At 32.7% G+C, this 22,377-nt stretch overlaps 1 protein-coding gene across 8 annotated transcripts in view; it reads left to right on the forward strand.

Annotated features, from left to right (window-relative positions):
* BLTP1 (bridge-like lipid transfer protein family member 1) overlaps window positions 1–22,377 on the forward strand; it is a 221,537-nt gene that overhangs the window by 49,343 nt on the left and 149,817 nt on the right. For all 8 annotated transcript variants that reach the window (XM_063107237.1, XM_063107240.1, XM_063107239.1 and 5 more), the window contains 10 exons: window positions 156–234; window positions 2,307–2,398; window positions 3,627–3,744; window positions 9,594–9,749; window positions 10,030–10,127; window positions 11,829–12,007; window positions 12,183–12,289; window positions 13,477–13,685; window positions 19,702–19,929; window positions 20,694–20,831. In XM_063107237.1, the coding sequence (XP_062963307.1) occupies window positions 156–234; window positions 2,307–2,398; window positions 3,627–3,744; window positions 9,594–9,749; window positions 10,030–10,127; window positions 11,829–12,007; window positions 12,183–12,289; window positions 13,477–13,685; window positions 19,702–19,929; window positions 20,694–20,831 (1,404 nt within the window). The remainder of the gene's footprint in view (window positions 1–155; window positions 235–2,306; window positions 2,399–3,626; window positions 3,745–9,593; window positions 9,750–10,029; window positions 10,128–11,828; window positions 12,008–12,182; window positions 12,290–13,476; window positions 13,686–19,701; window positions 19,930–20,693; window positions 20,832–22,377) is intronic.

The following is a 22,377-nucleotide window of genomic DNA, read 5'->3' on the forward strand; positions in this document are numbered from 1 at the left end:
GATATAAATTGGAACTTTTGTCCTTAGGAACTTTTAATACCTATTTAATATTACTGATAATTGTGTTTTTCCTGTGATAATAACTGAAAAGTAAAAATGATGGGAGTGTCATTATAATGAATGTTTTATATGAGTTAATTTTTTTCTTTTGGTAGGAAACAAATGCTGTACATGTAAATGTAGGAGCTGGTTCATATTTAGAAATAAATATTCCAATGACAGTTGAAGACAATGGTAAGCTGCGATTATTATTTTTCTGTTTTAAATGATTAGAGAAATAATTAATATATAAGTAATACTGTTTATTAATCCTTTTAGACTGATATTGATAGGGTTGTCTTTTTCAGTTTTTTATTATATTTTCATGTGCCTGTAGTTAAATTATTTAATCACCTAGAGAGAAGGGAAAAATTTTCTAATCAAGTTAGGTCTTAAAATTCTATGCTTTTATTATGCCCTATGTGTCTCTTTTGTAGGACTGAGCATTATTTGCTTAACACATATTTTTCCTGTTAGACTGTTGCATCATGAGAGCAGGTTCTGTATCTTTCTTTGCACTAGTGTAATCCCTAGTGCTGAACCCAGTACTTTGCTTGTGGACAGTAATTGAATGACTAATAGGCTTTGTTTTAGATTATATTGTTAGTAGATTTTGTCAGGAAGTGAGCTGAGTACTTTAAACAACATAATTTTTAAAAAGCAGATCATTTCTATTTAAAATATTAAATAATACCCTCATAGCTGTAGTTTTATCTTAATTGACTTAATTTAAGTTCATTATGCATTTGAACTTTGGGCACTGATACAGGTTTATCAATAACACAAATACTTTTTGTTAAATTTATCAAATTATCTTATAGACTTATTCATTTTGCCTTCTTCCTCCTATCCTCTTATTACATTTGTAATTGAGAGCAGTTAAGATGAAATTCTGCTTTACTTATTCACTTTCTTGACAACAAAGATAATAGTAACATCCATATTTTTAAATCACTAACTAGCAATGTTAACTGTTGCTAAGTATAATTCCTTTTTATGTAATTTTTATCTCTCCTTTCTTGGTTCTGTCACTTATTTTGCTGCTACTATAAGAAGAAGCAAACAGAGGGGTTGATTAGGTCCTTTGCTTGCATAAAGTGGTAGCATTAGGGCCTGCCTGCTTAAATATTCAATTAAAAAAATGAGAATGCCATAGTGTATCTTTTCTCCATAACTTCAGGGCTATTTTAGTGAAGAAGTAAATGTTCTCTTAGGTAGTTTTAAAAGAATAATTGTGCTAAATCTTGAAGGAAATGCTTGATATTCTCTAGGACTGGTGATTCAGAGTAGGCAGTTGGAAAGAAGTATCTTTTAGAAAAGCCTCAATTTACAGATATATCGTGGGGGAATAAAGGTAGTCAGGGGTTGCACAAAATTTATAATAGTTCATTTAAGGGAGTGCTTCCGCCTATTTTAAACTGATGATGCACGAAGGAAATAATATTTGTACAGTTTTGTATAGCATGTACAAATAATGGTGCACTGGGGTAAAGGGATCAACTGAGGACTGAAGGGATCAATATCTTGAGCAAACCTGTTACAAATTCATGGCAAGTGCCACAACATACTGGTTGTGGAATTCTGAATTAAGGGTCTAAGGAAAGTACAGTCAGGTTCTTAGGTATAAAGTCTAGGTAGTTTTTAAGATGACTATCTGAAGGGAAAAATGGACTTAGGTTTCAGGCAAGAACAATATATAACTCCAAACAAGTAAATTTAAAACTTTTTTCAGAGATTCACGTGTTTGGGAAAAAAAATAAGTGCCCAGAGTAAGATGCATGTGGAACTAGCTGTATAATCCCATAGAACTAGTGTTCATAGAAGGGGACCCCATCAAGAAAGGAAGTGTAATACTCTAAACTTTTCTGTTTTTTTTGAGAATGGGCTATGTTGCTGGGAAACTGTCATTACATGAGGAGTAGATGTTTAGAAACTGTCATTATATAAGGAATAGTTGAAAATGATGAAAATGTGTACCCTTGAGTCAGTGGAAGAAGAAAAAACATGGACTTCTTTTAAATAGTTCAAAACTATAGTTTAGAGAATAGACTTGTAGTTTTGCACTGGAACACAAAATCAGAATAGATATTACATGAAGATGGACTATTCTTCCTTCAGAGCTATCCAAAATGAGAAAGATCACCGATTCTGTTAGCAAGCTATCTGTCACTGAGGTGTGTTTAAATAGTGACTGATCACCATTTTTCAGGAATTCTTTCTTTGAGTAGTGGTTTCTGGTTCTTAATTTTTATGTTTTTATTTATTAGGTTATGCTCCTGCAATTAAAGGACAACTCTTACATGTTGATGCCACTACCAGTATGCAATACCGGACCCTTTTAGAAGCAGAAATGTTAGCAGTAAGTCTAGAATATATGATGATATGCATACTTTTGTGAGATGCACATTTGGTTTTAATTTTCCAATATGAAGTTTAACCAGGAAATCATCAAATGGTCCATCTTCTTGTTCAAGAACTACGAGGTGCTCTTGGACCCTGTCTTTGGGAAGAGGACTGTATTCCCAGAGCTATGGACTCCCTTCAGCATCTCTGTTCTGCTTCTAGATTGGGGAAAGTGAATAAATGGCAATGATGTATAGGTTTTTGGCCTTTAAAAATGTGAGAAGTTGTTAGAATGTTGTTTTTAAACTTCATTATATGGCTGGGTTAAATCTCTCCTAAGTTGTAAATAAGGTAATTTTTTACCATAAGTTTTCTAGCCCCATTGGATAATTTCTCAGGACTTAAATAATGTAATTCATTGTGCTTTTAACATGATAAATAAGGTAAAAGGAAGAAAATCTTATTGATACCCTGGATTGCTCCATATTAGAAACAGAAGCAATATGGAAATACTCATGATTAAAATTGCAGATTAGGGACTCATTAATCAGGCACATTATTATTTTTTTAAATCAGGGACAACAGCAATGATAACAATAATAACAAAAGCCACTATGTAGAATGGTTAATATTTAGAGAAGATTCTTTTGTACAAGATGGTGCCATAAGGTCCTTAATTGCTTATCTTAAACAAACATCTTATACGTGACGTATGTAAATTAACAGGAAAATTTTGCAATTACCAAAAATATATTAAATACTGTAAATGTGTATTAAACTCGTCATTTTAGTGAATTCTTGAGCTATTGCTGATAAATAGTGCTGTACAACAATGCTCTTACTGGACAGGCAGCTTTTGCCTTTGCAGAAATACCAGTGTCACTTTGTGTCACAGTATGCATCACAGTCTACCCTCCCTCACCGTAACAGATGAAGCGTAAGGAGGAATTAGGGACAAGTTGTTACTCTATTAGTTTAGCTGGAGTGTGGTGTTCAAACAGTAGCCTGATTTGTTTTCAAAGTTTTTTGACAACATCATGGCTTAAGATTTGAAGGAGCTGGCTGTAACTGTGAATACTGACCTTTTGCCACAGCAATATTAAAATCTCAAAGGGACCTTCTGTTCAGCTCAGTAGGAAAATAGGTTTTAATTAGTCTCTGGTGGGTGTGACTTCATTTCTAATGCTCTTCACCCAGTGTCACATTTTAAGCTCTAAAATTTTTGCTTAACATTTGTTTTACAGTTCCACATCAATGCCAGCTACCCTCGAATATGGAACATGCCACAGACATGGCAGTGTGAATTAGAGGTTTATAAAGCCACCTACCACTTCATCTTTGCACAGAAGAACTTCTTTACAGGTAATTTTCTAATAAATATAAACTCAGTGAGATTTATCACAGGGAACTTACTTCCAACGTAGGGATTTGATGACATAATTCATACTTCCTTACTTTTACACTTCATTTTGGGCTGAGAATATCAAAGAGAAAATTTAAGTATAGACATTTTGTGTTCTCCAAAACAGTATACTCAAATAGCCAAATATGTTATTTTTGTATTTGGAGCCCCTGTTTACTCTTTTGTGTTGGCATGGATTATTGAGTTGGTGCTATCACTAGTTGGAAAAATTCTTTATTTCTTGCAGCATATTGTGATAGCTACTCATATATTATGAGTATAAGAATACGAGTAGAGGGCCGGTTGGTTAGCTCAGTGGATTAGAGGGCATTGTTATAACACCAAGGTCAAGGGTTCAGATCCCCATACCAGCCAGCTGCCCGTCAGTGGTCCCCCACCCCCCCAAAAAAGAATGTGAGGGTAACTTCAAAAAGTTCATGGAAAAATAAAATTAAAAGGTAATACGGATCTTTCCATGAACTTTTTGAAGACCCCATTTATGTAGTTTTTGTCTGTGTATAACACAAATACTACTACATAAAAATAAGTGGTGTTTATTGAGTCTTTGTCTAAAAAGTCTAGCCCCACAGAGTTGGTCTGATTTGCTAGGGTCAGTGGCTACCCCAGTGACTGCTTGTTCCATCCATCCATCCATCCATCCATCCATCCACCCATCCACCCACCCACCCCCCATCCACCCATCCCCCATCCACCCACTTGTGCAACAGTCATTTATAACCATCTAGTCTGTGCTAAGTACTATTAGATATTTGGGGGTACAGTGGTGATTAAGGTATACATAGATAGTCCTGTCCTGACATTACTTACTAACAGTATGATGTTAGCTAAGTTATTTCACTGTTTAAGCTTTGTTTCCTATTATGAAATAGGGATAACAATTTTTACCCTCATTTTGCTACTGCTGGAGTTTTGGCCTTTTAAAATGCCTTTTACTGCAATTCATTCAATCATATAGTCTTTTATATTTGTTTTCTGGTCTGACTGGGAGCCTTATCTTGGATATTAGATAGAGTGGTATGCTTTCCTGGAATTATATACTTCTCCTCCAAGGCTTGAGTCAGTGTCCCAGTAGTAGAATTTTTGACAGAGTCCTTGGCAAGTTAAACTTTAGCCAGTGAAACTGAATATTGAATAAACACTTCTCAGTTCATATATATAAAAAAAAAATAGCTAAAATCTATAATGTGTATTATGTGCCTGGCTCTGTCCTAAGCAGTTTGTACATATTAAAACATTCAATCCTCACAGTAACTCTCAGAGATTGGTATTATTATTATCCTTGCTTTGCACATGAGGAAAACGAGTTACAGAGAAGTGATGCAGTTTGTTCAGGGTCACACAACTAGTAATTTGGTTGAGCTAGGATTCCAACTCAAGTAGTCTGACTCAAGAATCTGTTGTGTTACTGAGCTTCTTTTGCTATATAGCCTTTTCCCTCTGATCTAACATTTTGTGGTTTGTAACTTTGCTAATCTTTAAACATATGTAGATTCCCACTTTCAAGTATTTAATACTTCACATTATTTTTCCTCCAGTCATTTCACATCTTCAGACTCTAACAGTGCTAAGAATAGCTGGAGTAGAAGTAGAAATTCTTTTTGATTTAAAAATTTTATTTTGTAGTAGCGCTTTTATTTAAACTGAGTATTGTATGAGTATTAGTTACTTTTAAACAGCCAAATAAACATTTCCTAAATTACAATTGACTTTCCCTAAATAAGTTTCTTTCTCTGACTCTAATTTTTTCACTTTACCTATTGAAATTCACTGTTAACAGTTATATTTTCTAAAATTTATTTTGGAAAAGTTTTTAAAAATACAGAAAGGTACAAAATAAACGTAATTGCCATTAAAGTTCTCATCTCCCAGATAGAACAGCGGTAACATTTGGACATGTTACTTTTTGATTTTTAAAGACTTACAGCATTACAAATAACTCTATAATCCCTTTTAAACCTATTTATTGTCTATAAAGGATGACTGTTAGAGAGTAATACTAGTTTAGGCTTGGAGTGAACATACTTGGTCATAGCGCTTGAATTGCTTTCTCTATTGGCGGAATTCTGCAAAAAAAAGTTATCTATCTGATGTGAGGGAATGCCTAATATTCCTCAACAGCTATTCTTATATCACTTATTTGTATGATAAAATTGTTGTTCAGAGATTTCAATATGGGGCAAAGATAGCTTTATGTAACTATAATATAGAACTTCAGGAGTAAACCCTGTAAAACAAAGTCAGAAACTGAAGCTTCTTCCGGGAATAATGAAATTGACTTAGATTTATTCTGATAAGGGATAGAAGAAAACAATTTAACAATATTGCAAAGCTCCAGTGTCAATTGATTGACATTTTACAGGATGTTTGCCTAACAACTTAACTATAAAGTAAGTCATTGGTGGTTTTTTTTCAAACTAATGTTTAGCTTGCCACATTAATAAATTTTTAATTTGCTGTACAAATGAGTAAGGTAGTCATCAAGAAAGTGCTTCCTTTTTAAAATCAGATTATTTGATAAGACCATCTGGTAATCAGAGCACTTTTTGTTTAGAGAGAAATGCGTATTAAAATGGTTGTTGAGGCTGCTAATAAAAGTTTTTTGTTATTTTAAATATTTTTCAGTAAAGATATTGTAGAAGCTGGCAGGGAAGCTGTATTACAAAATGATATATTGAAATTTAAAATGTTGTTAAAAAACTAATAAGATTTATTAAAATAGAAGTTGGCTAATAACTTTTGTATTGTTTATTAGTCTCAAGTACATTTTCCTGTGCACTAGACATAGACAAATGAAATCATATGACCCTTGAAAAAAATGGTGGTTAGGGACACATTTGACTCCTCCAGAACCTAACTACTAATAGCCTACTATTGACTGGAAGCCTTACTGATAATATAAAGTCAATTAACACATATTTTATATGTTATTTGTATCATATACATCATATATTCTTATAGTAAAGTAAGAGGAAAAAAAATAAGCTAGAGAAAAGAAATCTCCAAAATATTTTCTGATATATTTACTGAAAAAAACTCCATGTATAAGTAGACCTGTGCAGTTCAAACCTATGTTGTTCAAGGGTCATCTGTATATTGAGTGCAAGTGTGAATTGTGAAGCCAACACATGCGTGTGAGTACAACTTGAGTACAAGGGAAATTACCGTCAGAGTCATCAGAGTAATTGAGGAAGGACGTTAAGGTCTGAAGTGGTCTTTGTAAATGATCTCAGTAATATTAAGATTTGCATAGTATTTTACAAAACACGGTCACTTATTTTATCTTCCCATGACTCTAAAAAGGGATAGCTGTTGTTACTATTCCTGAGTTAACAATGAGGAACCTGAGGCATTGAATGACTTGGACAAACTCATGAAGCTAGTAGATAGAAGAGACATTTAAGAACAATTTTTGGATTGCAGATCCTGCGTTTTCTCTGTAGTATCATGCTTGCATTAAAGATGTTTGGTGTTTTCCTTCAGTAGAGAGGATATGAAAGACAGTATTTATTTTAGACTGGATAAGTACTTTGAGTAAAAATGCAGAACCATAAATGTTTATGAGGGAGAAAGATGAAATCAGCCTGATGAATGATGAATTTGTATTATGGAGTTGGTTAACTCCAGAAATGACTTTTGGGCATTCCCTAGGTGGTAGACACTGTGCTCGAGAATAAGGAAAGTAGGGATGGAGTCAGGCTAGTTAGGTAGGAGGACACTTAGAAGTAAAAGATTAGAAGTAAGCATAGATATTATAAGGTGTGATGAACCACTGTGATTGCTTGTTAAATGAAATAATGTATTTAAAGTAAATTTGATAAGTAGAATTTTCCTTTCTCTATTTTCCTTTCTCTTAGCCTATTAATAGAATAGGGCAATAGTAATATGCCTTTTATTGTTGATATGGTAAGAGTCCACATCTAATTAATGTCAATTTAAGTTATTATTGAAATTTGACATTAAATGTATTTTGCCACTTTAGTAAGACTGGAATTTCTCTCTAAAATATGTGCATCATTGTAGCAGAGTGGCGTGCAGCAGAAGCGTGCTGAGCCCATAAAATATGTGCATTAGCTTCTGTACGTGGCAGCTAAATTTTAAATGGGTTTATATGATATTATGAAAATAAATTTACTTCTGATTTTATTATTGAATCTAATATTTTTCAGTTTAAACATCCCCTTTACAATTCAAAGAAAACTACTTTAAATATTTAATAGTTTTTACCTGTAATTTTCTTTAGAATATCTTTAATAATAAAAGCTACCATTTGTGGAGTGCTTATTTTACCCTTTGCCAGTTCCTTTGTTAAAACTTCACATAAATCATCACATTATAAAGCTGTGAAGTTGTTCTCATTTTGCAAAAGAGAAAACTAATAGCATTTAAGTCATTTTTTTCAAGATGACAAACCTAGTAAAACGATAAAGCCAGACTTTAAATCCAGGGTGTGAAAGTCTGTGCTATAGCGATACTGCTTCCAGTTGTTTCTCTCACACAAATGAAGTTCTAATTTTATATGCATGGCACTGAGTTATATACTGTGAGTATACGAAGATGAGTTTGTCACCTCTAGACCTTTTATTGAAAGATGTTATTGCTGGGAATATACAATGCATATGTAATCAATGTGGAGGCCAGAAGAAAAACTTGTGGGAACAGCTGTGGTAGACCAGAGCTAATATCTTTTATATAAAGAGCTTTTACCTATTAAAATTAAGAAAAAATTAAGATAATCAGAACACTATTTTACAAAGTAATTAAAACATACAACAAATCAGCAATCAACAAAGATGATTAATGATAAATTCTAAGAAGGCCAAGTCTATGTTTCACTCACCATTGTAATCCCAGAGTCTAGAACAGAGCCTGGCACACAGCAGGCAATCGGTAGATATTTGTTTACTGATATAATAAAGCACTATGAAAAAAATGCTCAACCATACTTAAAATTAAGAAATTCAATTAAAGTGAGATGCTATTTTTCACTTACCAAATATCAAGTCTAAAAAACAAAACAAAAAACAGAGAGGTAAAAAGAAGTATAATGCAGGATAGGGTACATACAGTGAAATAGGTAGTCAAGCATACATTTCTGGAGGGTATAGATTCACTTTCTTTGGAAAGTGACTGTATAATTTATAATAGCCTTGAAACAATTCCTAACCTTTGACCCAGCAATTGCACTTCTGGAATCTATACTGACAGAGTAATCCTGAATATGTAAAATATCTTGCAGAAAAATATACAGTACGTGGTAATATTATATGTAACACAAACATTTGGAAAGAGTCTAAATATCCAAGTATAGGAAATGGTTAAGTAAATCCTGGCAAAACTCTTTAACTATTATGCAAAATTTATGTAAACGTGTATGAAATAACATGGAAAAACTTTTGAGTTCGTGACAAAAGGCAACACATAAAACGTGCATATAGGATAATATCAAAATCTAAGTAGAAAAATGACTAGAAGGAAATGTATCCATAATGTTGGTTATTTGAGTGGTGGAATATCAGGTGATTTTTTTTTCTCTTCATTTTATAAAATTTCTTGAAAAAAATTATATATGAAATATATAAAATTTTTCTCATTCGTAACTATGATTAGTAAGTAAACATATGTTTACTGTCAAATTTAACTACATCTTAATGACCATTTAAATATTTCAATATAAAAGTTCTTTTTAGTTACAAAAGAAAAATTTATTTTTGACTGGTGTTAGAAACTGTTTTTTTTTTTCTGAATTTCCATTAACTTTACTTTTTATTCCCTAACCCAATAATTTTAGATTTAATTCAAGATTGGTCTAGTGATAGTGCTCCAGACATTTTTTCATTTGTTCCATATACATGGAATTTTAAAATCATGTTTCATCAATTTGAAATGATTTGGGCTGCTAATCAACGCAATTGGATTGATTGTTCCACTAAACAACAGGAAAATGGTAAGAAGTTTTTAAAAATTAAGTTAAATGTTCTCATGAAATCAAATACCAACAAAGTAAATTAGCATTGATTTTGTAGTTTTAATAGGTACTAGAAGTGATTTTTTCCCCCCTGTTATCTTGTGATACACTTAGAGCATTATTTCAGAGTTTGTGTTAGACTGAACTGTTGTCTTAAATTTAATTTTGTTTAGGTGTGCATTTTAGGCTACTTTTAAATTTAAATTTTTTTGACATTAAAAGTGAATTTACTTTTTCTTTCTTTTTTTTTTTTTTGTAGTGTATCTGGCAGCCTGTGGGGAAACGCTAAACATTGATTTTTCTTTGCCTTTTACGGACTTCGTTCCAGCAACATGTAATACCAAGTTCTCTTTAAGGGTATGTATGCGTTGATGCATTGTTTATTCCACACGGTTTATTAGTAAGTTTGATTTCCAAAAGCTTATCTTTATGCTTCCCTGTCCATCCCATTACCACCCTAAGATATTTTAGCTTTTCTCCAGTGTCCACTAACTTTAGTGTCACGGGGTTCTTGCGGCCCCCCCCACCCTTTTTTTTTGACTGGTAAGGGGATCACAACCCTTGGCTGGTGTTGTTCCGCACCACGCTCAGCCAGTGAGCGCACTGGCCATCCCTATATAGGATCCGAACCCACGGCCTCGGAGCTATCAGCACTGCACTCTCTGGAGTGAGCCACAGGGCTGGCCCCTTGCTGTTCCCTTTTTGTAGTTAATTGCCCCTAAGAAATGGACAATAGAAAAATATCCCCAGAGTTCATTATTTTCTTAGAGCTCATTTATGATCTCTGTGGCTAATCTATAAGTTCTCTTAAGAACCCCCTCTAGTTCTAATGTTTCCTACTTATAGAACTAATTTTACACTTTCCTGTATTTGATTCCTAATTGTAGCCGTGAATTCCAGGAATAACCACAAGCACATTTCTTTTCTTTTATCTGAAAGCCAACTCCTACATACTTCTCCTAAGCTCAAATTTTGCAAAACATCTAATTTTAGGGTATGGGCAATCAGTAGTAATTGCAGTATTAATGGTGATTATGGCAATATAAATAGCAAGAATAATAGGAATAAACGTCTATTAAACATTTTCTATGTGCCAGACAATGTTCTCAGTGCTTTATGTGTAGTAACTCATTTATTTCTCAGAACAACCCTCTTGAGGTAGTTGTTATTATCTGTATTTGGAAATTAGAAAACTGAGGAACAGAGTTTAGGTAACTTGTCATGGAGCTAGTGAGTTGCCAAATCTGATTTTGAGCCCAGGCAATATAGCTTAGGGGTCCATCTTTTAATCACTCAGCTATGCTGCCTGTTAAGAAATGAGGCATCAAGATGAACAAAAAATAGAGGATGTATAAAGAAAAAAGTGAGACCAAACGAAGATCCTTAAATATGCCAATTTGGAATTATTAGAAGCCAGTTGAGGAAAGAAGACTTACTATAATCAAAGGAGACAACAGTATTTTAAAAGTTAGTAAAAATATAGACCATGTTCCACTTAAGTTTATATTAGAGAGGGTTTTGTTTTATTTTTTTTATTTTTATTTTTATTTTTTTGTGACCGGTAAGGGGATCGTAACCCTTGGCTTGGTGTCACTCGCACCGCGCTCAGCCAGTGAGCGCACTGGCCATCCCTATATAGGATCCGAACCCGCGGCCTCAGCGCTCCCAGCGCCACACTCTCCCGAGTGAGCCACAGGTTCGGCCCAAGAGAGGGTTTTGTTTTAAACTGAGTTTTACATAAAATATCCATGGATACTTATGGAAGACAATCTTTTCACTGTTATGTGGAAACTATGCTGTTTCTCTTTCCCTGTTATTTTTTCAATCCAAATTAGCTTTAGTCACTGTAAAATCTTATTCTGTTTATGTACCTGACTGTTCAATATAAAATCTGCCATTTAAAATTTATTTTCTATGCAAAAAAATAAATAAATAAATAAAATTTAGTTTCTTTCAAATTTATTTTCAAAATTGTTGTAGATAAGTTTGGCTGTAAATACTAACCTAACATTTATGCACCAATTTTATTACTTTGGGTTATTATAAATTATTTTTTAGGGAGAAGATGTTGATCTTCATTTGTTTCTACCAGATTGTCACCCTAGTAAATATTCATTGTTTTTGCTGGTAAAGAATTGCCACCCACATAAGATGATTCATGATACTGGTATTCCTGCTGAGTGTCAAAGTGGCCAGAAAGCAGTTAAACCAAAATGGCGCAACATTACTCAGGAAAAGTGAGTACATAAAATTAGTGACTGGAGTATTTTGTGTTTACATTTGGAGAAATTCTTCTTCTTTCAAAGAATAATAGTGAAGTTTGATAAGTAAAATTTGATTATCTGTAACTTGTATCTATACAATTAAAACTGTAAGTATCTGACTAGAAACTTTGTTTTTTATTCTTCAAAGGGCTGGTTGGGTTGAATGCTGGACTGTTCCAAGTGTCATGCTTACAATTGACTACACATGGCATCCAATTTATCCACAAAAAGCAGATGAACAGCTAAAACAATCATGTAAGTATTTGTATATAATTTGTACTTTGAAACAGCTGCTGTTATGATTTATAATCATCAAATATAAAATTAAATGCATTTAGTCTTCCGACTTAAACTTATAATCTTTTAAATATTTTGGAATAATTATGACTAACTTTTACTGAGCAAATACTATGTATCAAATACTGGGCCAAGCAATTTTCTGGTTTATATTATTTAATCCTTACAACAACTCTGTAAGGTAGATATTATTATTATTCTCATCTCAGAGTTGAGGAAATATGCTCAGAGAAGGTAATTTTCTCAAGGTCTGCCAAACTACAAGCAGCAGAGCTGGAATATTAAAGAAGGTATGTATGAATCTATATATTTAAGTTGCTTGATTTTGTGAAGTGTTAGTTTCTTTAGTGCATTTTGAGAGCTTTCATATAATTCATAGTTTCCTGAAGATAATTTGCCTCATTACTTGGTTCCAAAAAAGAATTAGAGTGATGTTTTCTTTGTATTTTTCCAGCGAGTTAAGTTTCAAAGAATAGTTTTCACAGTTGTTCACATGTGACTTGGTAATGTCACACTGTATTTGAATAGCTATTTATGTGAAAACAACTTTTAGTTTAATGCGCAATTATAGTTAAGGCCCAGTTTTGACCAAAATCTTTATCATAGGGACTCAGTGAGAATGTTGCTTGTGTTAACAGGAACTTTTCATTCATTCTGTGCAATCTCATTTATGTATTTCTCTCCGTATTTCAGTGAAGTCTATTCTCTATTTGCTCTCATAATTATTGGTCTTTCAAGTCTATTTTCATTTATACAAGTTGAATATCCCTTATCCAAAATGCTTGGGACCAGAAGTGTCTTGGATTTCAGATTTTTTTTTTTTTTTTTTTGTATTTTAGTATAATTTGTATTATTCTTACTGATTGAGCATCCCAAATCTGAAAATGTGAAATCTAAAATGTTCCAGTGAACATTTCCTTTGAGTATCATGTTGGCACTCAAAAAAGTTTGGATTTTGGAGCATTTCAGATTTCAGATTTTCAGATCAAGGATACTCAACCCATAGTATAGATTCTGTATTAGGATTAATTGACTTCATCTTTGCAAAGTAAAATTTCTTAGGGAATATTTCCTTGGAGAGCTTCTGAGAGGTTATTTGCTCTCTCCCTTAAATGTTAATCTTTTTTTCTGTCAATTTATTTCAGTGTCAGAAATGGAGGAAACAATGCTATCTGTGTTAAGACCATCCCAGAAAACATCAGACAGAGTTGTCTCTTCTCCCTCTGCTTCTTCACGCCCACCTGTTGATCCTTCAGAACTTCCACCTGATAAGCTTCATGTAGAAATGGAACTTTCCCCAGATTCTCAGATAACTCTCTATGGACCTCTATTAAATGCCTTTTTGTGTATAAAGGTACAATTTTAAGAAGAACATATATATTTTTAAATATAGGCAAAGCAGTTAAAATCTATTTGAAAACAGAGACCTTTTGAAATAGCCAGTTAGAAGATTTAGAGTGTTGAGGATATATTATGTATGTTGACTGGACTCTGGGTGCTAGATTCAATTACAAATTTTTTTATTAAAAGTAGTACTCTTTAGAGGACTGTCCAGTTAGCTCAGTTGGCCAGCCAGCAGCCAAAGAAAATAATAATAGTACTCCTACGTTCAGCATTTTTTTTTTTTTTTTAGTATTTAGTGTTTTCTAGGAATGGTGCTAATTGGTAGAGATAGATGATATAGCATCTGTTCTCAAGGAGATAAGTTAGAGGGGTAGCTAGGATAAATAGATACATGGACAAATTTGAATACACTAATTAATGCAGCAATAGAAGTAGTGTTTGTTATGGGAGAATAACTGGTACCAGGAGAAGCATACTTCAAGTGAATTCATCAAAATGACAACATTTCATGATAAATAAAGAAGATTTGTTCAGAGTTTTTTTCTTTTTTTTGGAGCTTTATTTTAACAATTGAAGTAGATTATGAAAATAAGTTTATCTCAGAGTATGCCAAATTTAGGTTCTGAATAAATATGCACTGTTTCTTAGAACAAAGAACGAAACAGGTTGCTTCATTTTGGTATAATTTCTCCACTGAAATTGTGTGATTGCACAGTATGATAGCACGTGTACCATGATTATGAAGAGGAGCTATTTGTAGAAAAATATTTGAGGACTTCATCAGTTATCTAGAGATCACTCTTTTTCTTTTGATATTCAAATCATACATTTTAAAAGCTCCCACACCCCCAAATAAGTCCCCAGGTCATTAACAATTCTTGTTGATTTATTCTTTTTTTTTATGGTAACTACTTAAACCCGTCCAGATCATCACTTAACATTGATAACTTTGCCTGTGTTGGAGCAGTTTTCCAACATCACTTTCACCAACTTCAAGAAATTTTGCATTTTTCCAGGATTTTGCAAATTGACTTTGCTTTTGATTTTCGTTGTACTAATGTGTATTTACTACACCTGATAATCAAAGGGACATTATCAAAACATTAACATCATGAGCAACAGCATTATTTGTGAGAGGGATGTTTGTGTGTGTCTAATTTTATAGTGCTTCCTTTTGTAATTTCACAACTGCAGAGATTTGAATATTGAATACTTAGCCAACGAGGAACCCCATAATGTGTGGTGATAGGATAGGAGTAATTAATTCTGGAGAGGAACTTGTATAATCAGGTTTGGTTACGAAAGGACAATCAAGATTTGTTAGTGAAGGCTCTCTGGAGGAAGTAGTGGCTGAACTGGGTTTTGTAGGTACATAAAATCTCTATTTGAGTTATTATATTATATTTACTAAAAACTACCATAAAGCTAACTTAAGGTGAAAGAGGCAAAGGAAAATGTGTCTCATATTTGTGGAAACCTGGAGTATCTGTTGGTTATATCTTCTTCTAGCATTTTAAGAGAGATTCCTGAAGAAATACATCTTCAGATTCATAGAAGAGAAAATACACACATGTACACATTTATTTCTTTTTTGTGACAGTTGTTTGACCTAAAATATTCTTCAAATATTTCTCCCTATAATGTTACTTTCTGAACTATAAAGGATCTGAAGTGCAATTTTTAAGCTATAGTATCCCTGAAGAGGATGAATTATATTTTAATTAAATGTAAGTAATGATTTAATTAGCAGATTAGGGTAATAATGATGATATAATATCAGTTTTTAAATACTAACTACTAGAGAGGTATTAAGTTTGGTTTCTGCATTACCATGTATACATCGAACCTCAGTTTGTTTTATTTTAAAAATTTCACGGTAATACATTTTCAACAGAAATGAGAAGACTATAACAAAGACGCATACAGAGAAAGAAATACATGCATTCATTTTGGACTTCTTTATAAATTCTGCTCCACAGATGTAACCTTTGTTAATAGTTTATTATATTTGATACAGGCTTTTCTGTGCATTAAAGATTTTATAACAACTTTTAAGTATCAAAAGTTTGTGTTGCATATTAGTATTTGCATTCATCTAATTTACTTAGAACTCATATAAAATGTCTATTAAAGCAAATTGTAAAATTTTAAATTTGGGCATATTTATTAAATATACAAGGGTACTTCAAAAAGTTCATGGAAAAATGGAATTAAAAGGATAACATGAATCCTTCCGTGAACTTTTTAAAGACTCTCATATATCTAAAACATAACAGGCAAAAAGTCTGTCTAGCCCAATGAACTCTATGCTTCCTTTTACATGGAATATGTGTAACTCTTTAAGTTTGTGCTTTTTGCCTACCAGAAAGCTTAGTGTCATGCTGACACAGGGATGTTATTTTATCTTAAGTATTCCTATTACTTTGTTTGTTTGTTTGTTTGTTTGTTTCAATATATAACTTGTGTTTTACTTAGTATCAGTGTTAGAACTTTAAAAATTTTGGAATTTAGGCATTATCTATATATAATGTATATAATATATTCCTATTACAAAATTTTTTTCATTTATGTTCATACATATGAAAAAGAAAATTAAGGGAATATGAAAATTTGTGTAACTAAGATTGAATTATAAAATTAAACATCAAGAAATTATAAAGGATAAACTGGAAAAAAAAAGAGTCATTCTATATTTGTTTGACCATATACAAAAAACTGATTTCCAAAATCCACAAAAGAAATTGGGCCTGGCATTATTATTAGAAAGAATTCTGAATATATATTAAACATGCATTAAAATTTATGAGGATATTTTATGGAAATGGGAGATCTTCTGCAGTTGTAGACAACAGCAATTTTATGTGTCAGCGCAAAGTCATTTTAGTCATATTCAAACTTCATGTCGTTTCTTCTGTTGCAAATATAAGGTCAGATAACAATACCACTTATATTAACTCTTCTGAGTTGACTGACTTCTCTTAGTCTTGTTACATTTTTTGGTCATGAAAGAAGGGATATCTTACTCTTCATAGTGATAACATGTCAGTGGTGATAGTAACTACGGATTAAAGATATATATGGCATATATACTTTCCTTATTAAAATAATAGTTTTAATAGTCTTAAACAGAAGCTTGGCTCTCAATTTTTCTTTTTTAAATTAGAATACAATTTTGGAAACAAGAGTACTTGTAGGTTTTTTTTCCCTGCTTATCTGATTTTATTAGCTGTCATCTTTTAACCTCTTGTTCATAGTTCTCGTTTTTCTTTTTTGAGAAATGAGTATCACTGGATAAGTATAATTTTGGAGCCGAGAAAAACATGGCAATTTCCTATTACCTTAAATAGGTTACTTGACACTCATATAACAAAATATCTTTATGAAAATAAAATGTCAGAGAACTCTTAAGTAAATTGAAAATGTAGTTTTATCATTCTTAAATTCAAACATGCTGCAAAATTGACAAAAGAAGACATTTTCCTGGTTCTGTAAGCAAATGATTTTTTCCTAGATTTGTTTGAAGTTTATTTTAAAGAGTTTAGTTTTGCATGCCACCTACATTAAAAGGAAATGGAAGTTTTATTTATTCAGCATTTGCAAATATTTATTACTCATAAAATACCATAAAAGCTTGCCATAATATTATCACTTGCCTTATACTTTGGTCAACCTTTTGATAATTTTTTTGATTAGTGAGTTCATAAGAAATTAACCCTTGTAGATGGAATTCACGTTTAAAAACAAAAACAAAAGAACTTAAATCAGCCACCCAGCATTAAATATATAACATTAGGCTAGCTTTTTAAAGGAGTTATAATTTTAAAAGTACATTTTGTTGATTATATTCAATAGGTAAAAATGTATTGTCACGAAAGACTGCTAGTGTTTTGTAACTCCTCAAAAACATAGTCATTGACACATTTAATAAAAATTGGCAAATGTCCTCTACTATGTTGGGTATTCAGTGTTCTCTAAAAACTTTGATGAGTTATTTCTGTTTCAGATAATTAAATGGACATTGGTTTAGTAGCAAATTGAACATTAGACCCAACCAAGAGAATCATTTTTCGTTTAATTGTAATAATCTACAGGAATCAGTATTTTTTTAAGATTAAAAATTGTAAGAGAATTTAAGAGCCTACAGGAGAATTTTTTTAAAATTAGAGATTTTTAGGCTATGATTATTTTTAAATTAGGTAAAATAAGTGCTGGTAACTATTTTGTTTGGTTGGTAAATGTTAATATGTTAAAAGCTAATAAACATGAACAGTGTTCATTGACTCATTATGTCAATTGTTTGGAGGGAAGGTGTGACAGATGATTGTGTCTAGAGGCCATTTGTAGATAAAATCACCAAAGGAATTTTTCTACTTTACACCTGAGTCTGGACTTCATGCCCACGACAAACCTGCTGAACCAGCCTCCAGGACTGGATGGCATGTATATTTTGAAAAGGCTTGCCAAATAATCTAAGGGACAAATACTGCTCTGAGTATCTTTAAGTTTTTAACATTAATCAAACTCAACTTGACATTTATGTTTAGTTTTAAAACTTTAATGCTAGAATTTAGGATATAACCCAGTGTTTATTTACGTTTATATTTGTGCTTAAATTTGTCCATGCTTCAGGATTATATTGTAAGGACAGTTATCAAGATTTTAAGCAGGTTCCAAGTTGCATCTGTATTATTTAGAGGTAAACAGCAATAGAGAATAGAGAGAAGAACATTGGGTTTGTGAGTCAGAAGATTTGGGATTTCAAATGCTAGTCCTCCCACTAATTAACCGTTTGATGTTAAGCCCTTCAGCATTCTTTTCTGTGAAAAGATACTATGGCCTGATGTTCATAACCCTAGTCAGAAGTTAAATCAGTCAGTAACCAACTGTAGAATTTACCAAAAATACTAACTTGGTTCTAATATTTAACAGATACAGTTAACAGTGTAAACAGAAATATTTAACAACTTTTCTACCCCCACCCCAGGAAATGGTGCTCTCCTGGCCCTGCCTCTGGCCCCTGCCTGGGCTATTGCCCCGTTAGCCATGTGGCATTTCTGGGCCTCTGATGTAGGCCAAGGGGGAGGTCTCTGCACCCTTCCACTGGCCCTAGGCTACCCTCGGGCCCTGCTCCTCAGGCCACTCCCCTGTCCCTGGCCATGGGGAGGATGCTACCCTGATCGTGATCACCTGCCCATCCTTCCTGACTCATACCAGCCCCAAGTGTACCATTCCTGCCCTCTCTTCTCAGCTGCACTTTGAGGCTTTAACTTTGTACACTTTGGGTCACAGTTGTGTCATTATATATTAAATAATCTGGGTAAGTCAAGCAGGTTTAAAAACAAAAACAAAAAACTTGTTTACCACTGACAGGCAAAATTTAATTTCAGAATCAATGGGAATAAAAAAGAATTTAAAACTAAAATTCTGATGCAAAAGAAATCAGAGTATTACTAGTTGAATCATTTCTGCTTAAAAAACCAGGATGAACTATGTGGAAGGAAGTTTGGTGACTGTTGATAACATATGCTTTTATCTCATCAGTAACCAAAATTGGACATTCTTATTAAAGTTGGTAAATACTCCTGATAAATATTCCGACTAGAATGTGTGAATTGTAGTATTTACCTAACTGAATTAAGCCAAATTGATTTTCAGTGAATTGATCTGCTTCCTCCAAAGAATGTCCCTGGGTTTTGCCTCAGAACTCTGAGAAGCAAAGATTGAAAACTACTGAATCATACAAACTTTCAAAGTTATCTTTGAGGGCCTAAATTACAAGTTTTTGCTATAATTGGAGGTGGTGTCATGAAGCTTTACTATAAACTCCTGTAACTTTTTGCATTTTTTGCTACAGAATATTTATTTGCCAAGCAGCTACGTGTATGTCTTAAATATATATTTTTTCATTTCAAGAAAATAGACCTGATGCCTTTAATTAAATACAGTAAGTTAAGGAGGTGCGTAGTTTACAAATTTAAGGCTCATATCTCTTTCAATAATAGTTTGTTTTTTCTTAATATTTATAGGAAAACTACTTTGGGGAAGATGACATGTATATGGATTTTGAAGAGGTTATTTCAAGTCCTGTTCTGTCACTGTCAACATCATCCAGCTCTGGGTGGACTGCTGTTGGAATGGAAAATGACAGAAAGGAAAATGAAACTACAGCCAAGTCAATTCATCCACTTACCTTGCGTCCTTGGGATATTACTGTACTTGTTAATTTGTACAAAGTTCATGGGCGTCTTCCTGTTGTAAGTGTTTACATATCAAAATAGTCTGGAGTGTATTATGACACCCATGTAGCATGTGTATGTGCACGCACACACATAGAAAAAAATTCAAAATTTTTCAAAAATTCAAAAAAAGATTCAAAAACTTCTAACTTTATCCTTTTACTGTTATAAAGCTAGTTTATTTTCTTATTTGATCATTGGTGATTTTACTTCAGTTTTTCCTCTTTCACTTTAGGTCTTTTGCTGTTCTGTGTAACTTTAGGATATTTTGTCATGACATTGAGTCGTTGAGTTTATAGTTAGCCTGATGGATATTCTAAGACTTTACATCTCTTTAGCTTTGATCTCAGATCCCAGACCAGATTGTGGCCTTATGTGGACCTATTACAAGATCAAGCTTCAGGCTTAACCCTGGAGGTTGAATTGTGTCAAAGGTTTGCATCCAGCACAGTATCCTGGTTCACTGTAAAGATGCACCTTGGGCCTGTTGTGGCTGGGGCTTTGGAGTAGGGCCGGCTTTGGAACTGGCTCTAGAGCATTGTGCTGTATACTGGCTCCATGTCATGTACCTGATATTGCACAGCAGAGAAATTACCTTTTGTGCTTAGTGCAGCTAGTGCCCTTACTAAGGTATAGAATGGTTATTTTTGTCAGTAAGTGCTGTAACTGCTTTTGAAAAATCAAATTCTCTTAATCATGATAAATGTAATTTTTATTTTCCTGTACTTCCTTATTTTTTATTTTTTTCTGTTTCTTGATTATTGTATTTTGTTTGACCACAGCATGGAACTACTGATGGTCCTGAATGCCCTACGGCTTTCTTGGAAAGGCTATGTTTTGAAATGAAAAAAGGATTTAGGGAGACCATGCTACAACTTATTTTGTCACCCCTGAATGTGTTTGTCAGTGATAACTATCAGGTAATGTAAAAGTGAGATATGGTAGAGAGTTATAGATTTATTATTAATATTTATGAGGTCAAAACAATGTGTTAGTTTCAGTGCATGGAATATATAGTTCTTTTAATCAGAGACTTTTAATTTAACTGTATTAAGTTTTATGTGTGTGTATATATCTTTGAGAGTTGTTTCAATAATCTCAATTCTTTTTCTTTTTTTTTTTTTTTTTTTTTTTTTGCTGCTCCTTATTTATGTGATCCCAATCGTATTTTTTATATTTTGTTTTTAGAAATGGAAAGAAATACTTTATAATTTTATCATATGTTTATGGAAGGGAAAAATTAACTATATAAAATGTTGGTAGATTCAGTTAAAAATCACAATCCAAGTTTTAATATTAACCAGTACCAGAAAATTTCAAAACATGCATATATACATGACCAGTGATTTATTAGTATTCATCTAACATACTTACAAGATACTTTGTTAATTCCTTCATGTTACCCTGGGCCTCTTTTGATATTTATCAAATAAGAATTTATTACATTTCTGGGTAGATTTATCACTTTATTATGATTTCTTAAATGCCAAATGGCTTCTCTTGGTACTTACCATAGCTTTAGGTCCTACCTTTAGTCCAGTTGTGTGATTTAGAAATTTAAACAGATCTTCATACAAGACAAAGTAAAATTATAAATGGGAAGATGAATCTGACACTTCCAAATCATCAATGGATGGCTACTTCTTATGGATTATATGTAGTAGCTGATCATCTTATCTAAAATAACATACCTCTTTTCACCACTTTGCCATATTTGACTACATTTTTCTTCATTTCAGTTTTTTCATGTATGTATTTGGCATAGCTAAGATCATAATGGCTAAAACTTAATACTTAATATGTGCTGGACATTGTTTTTGTTTTTGCCACAGGATATGTGTTTCCTGTTTTAAACTTTTATTTTGAGATACTTATAAGTTCATGGGAAGTTACAAAGATAGTACAGAGAGATCCTGTGTGTACCCTTCGCCTAGTTTCCCCCATGATATAATTAGTTTAGATACTTTAGTACAGTATCAAAACAAGGAAACTGACATTGGTACAATGTGCGTGCATAGTTTTCTGTCATTTTATCACATGTAGATTCATGTAACCACCACTAAAGCAAAGATACAGAACTATTCTATCATCACAAACATCTCACTTGCATAATGCTTTATTTTAACTTGCCATAAAAACCTTAAAAATAAGTCTTGTACTCATCTCTGTTAAGTGGGTTATTAAAGTTGGTCTTTTATTCTGGGAGGTGTGTGGAGAGGAAGCCCATCTTCTTTCAATTATTGAGGAAATTAATAAAGGTGAAAGGGAAAATTTCTTCTTATGGATGAGTTCTGAGAATTGTAGATGAGTAGGTCTGGTTTCTTATGAATACCTGGTCGTACTTCAACTTTTATTTTAATCACTGCATTTTCAAAAGGCTTTATTAGACATAAAAAAATTTTACTGAGCTCACATTAATGCTTATAAGTTTCACATTCATGCTTATAATAGAGGTATGGCACACTT

Source organism: Cynocephalus volans, chromosome 9 (assembly GCF_027409185.1).
Source record: "Cynocephalus volans isolate mCynVol1 chromosome 9, mCynVol1.pri, whole genome shotgun sequence".
Taxonomy (NCBI): domain Eukaryota; kingdom Metazoa; phylum Chordata; class Mammalia; order Dermoptera; family Cynocephalidae; genus Cynocephalus; species Cynocephalus volans.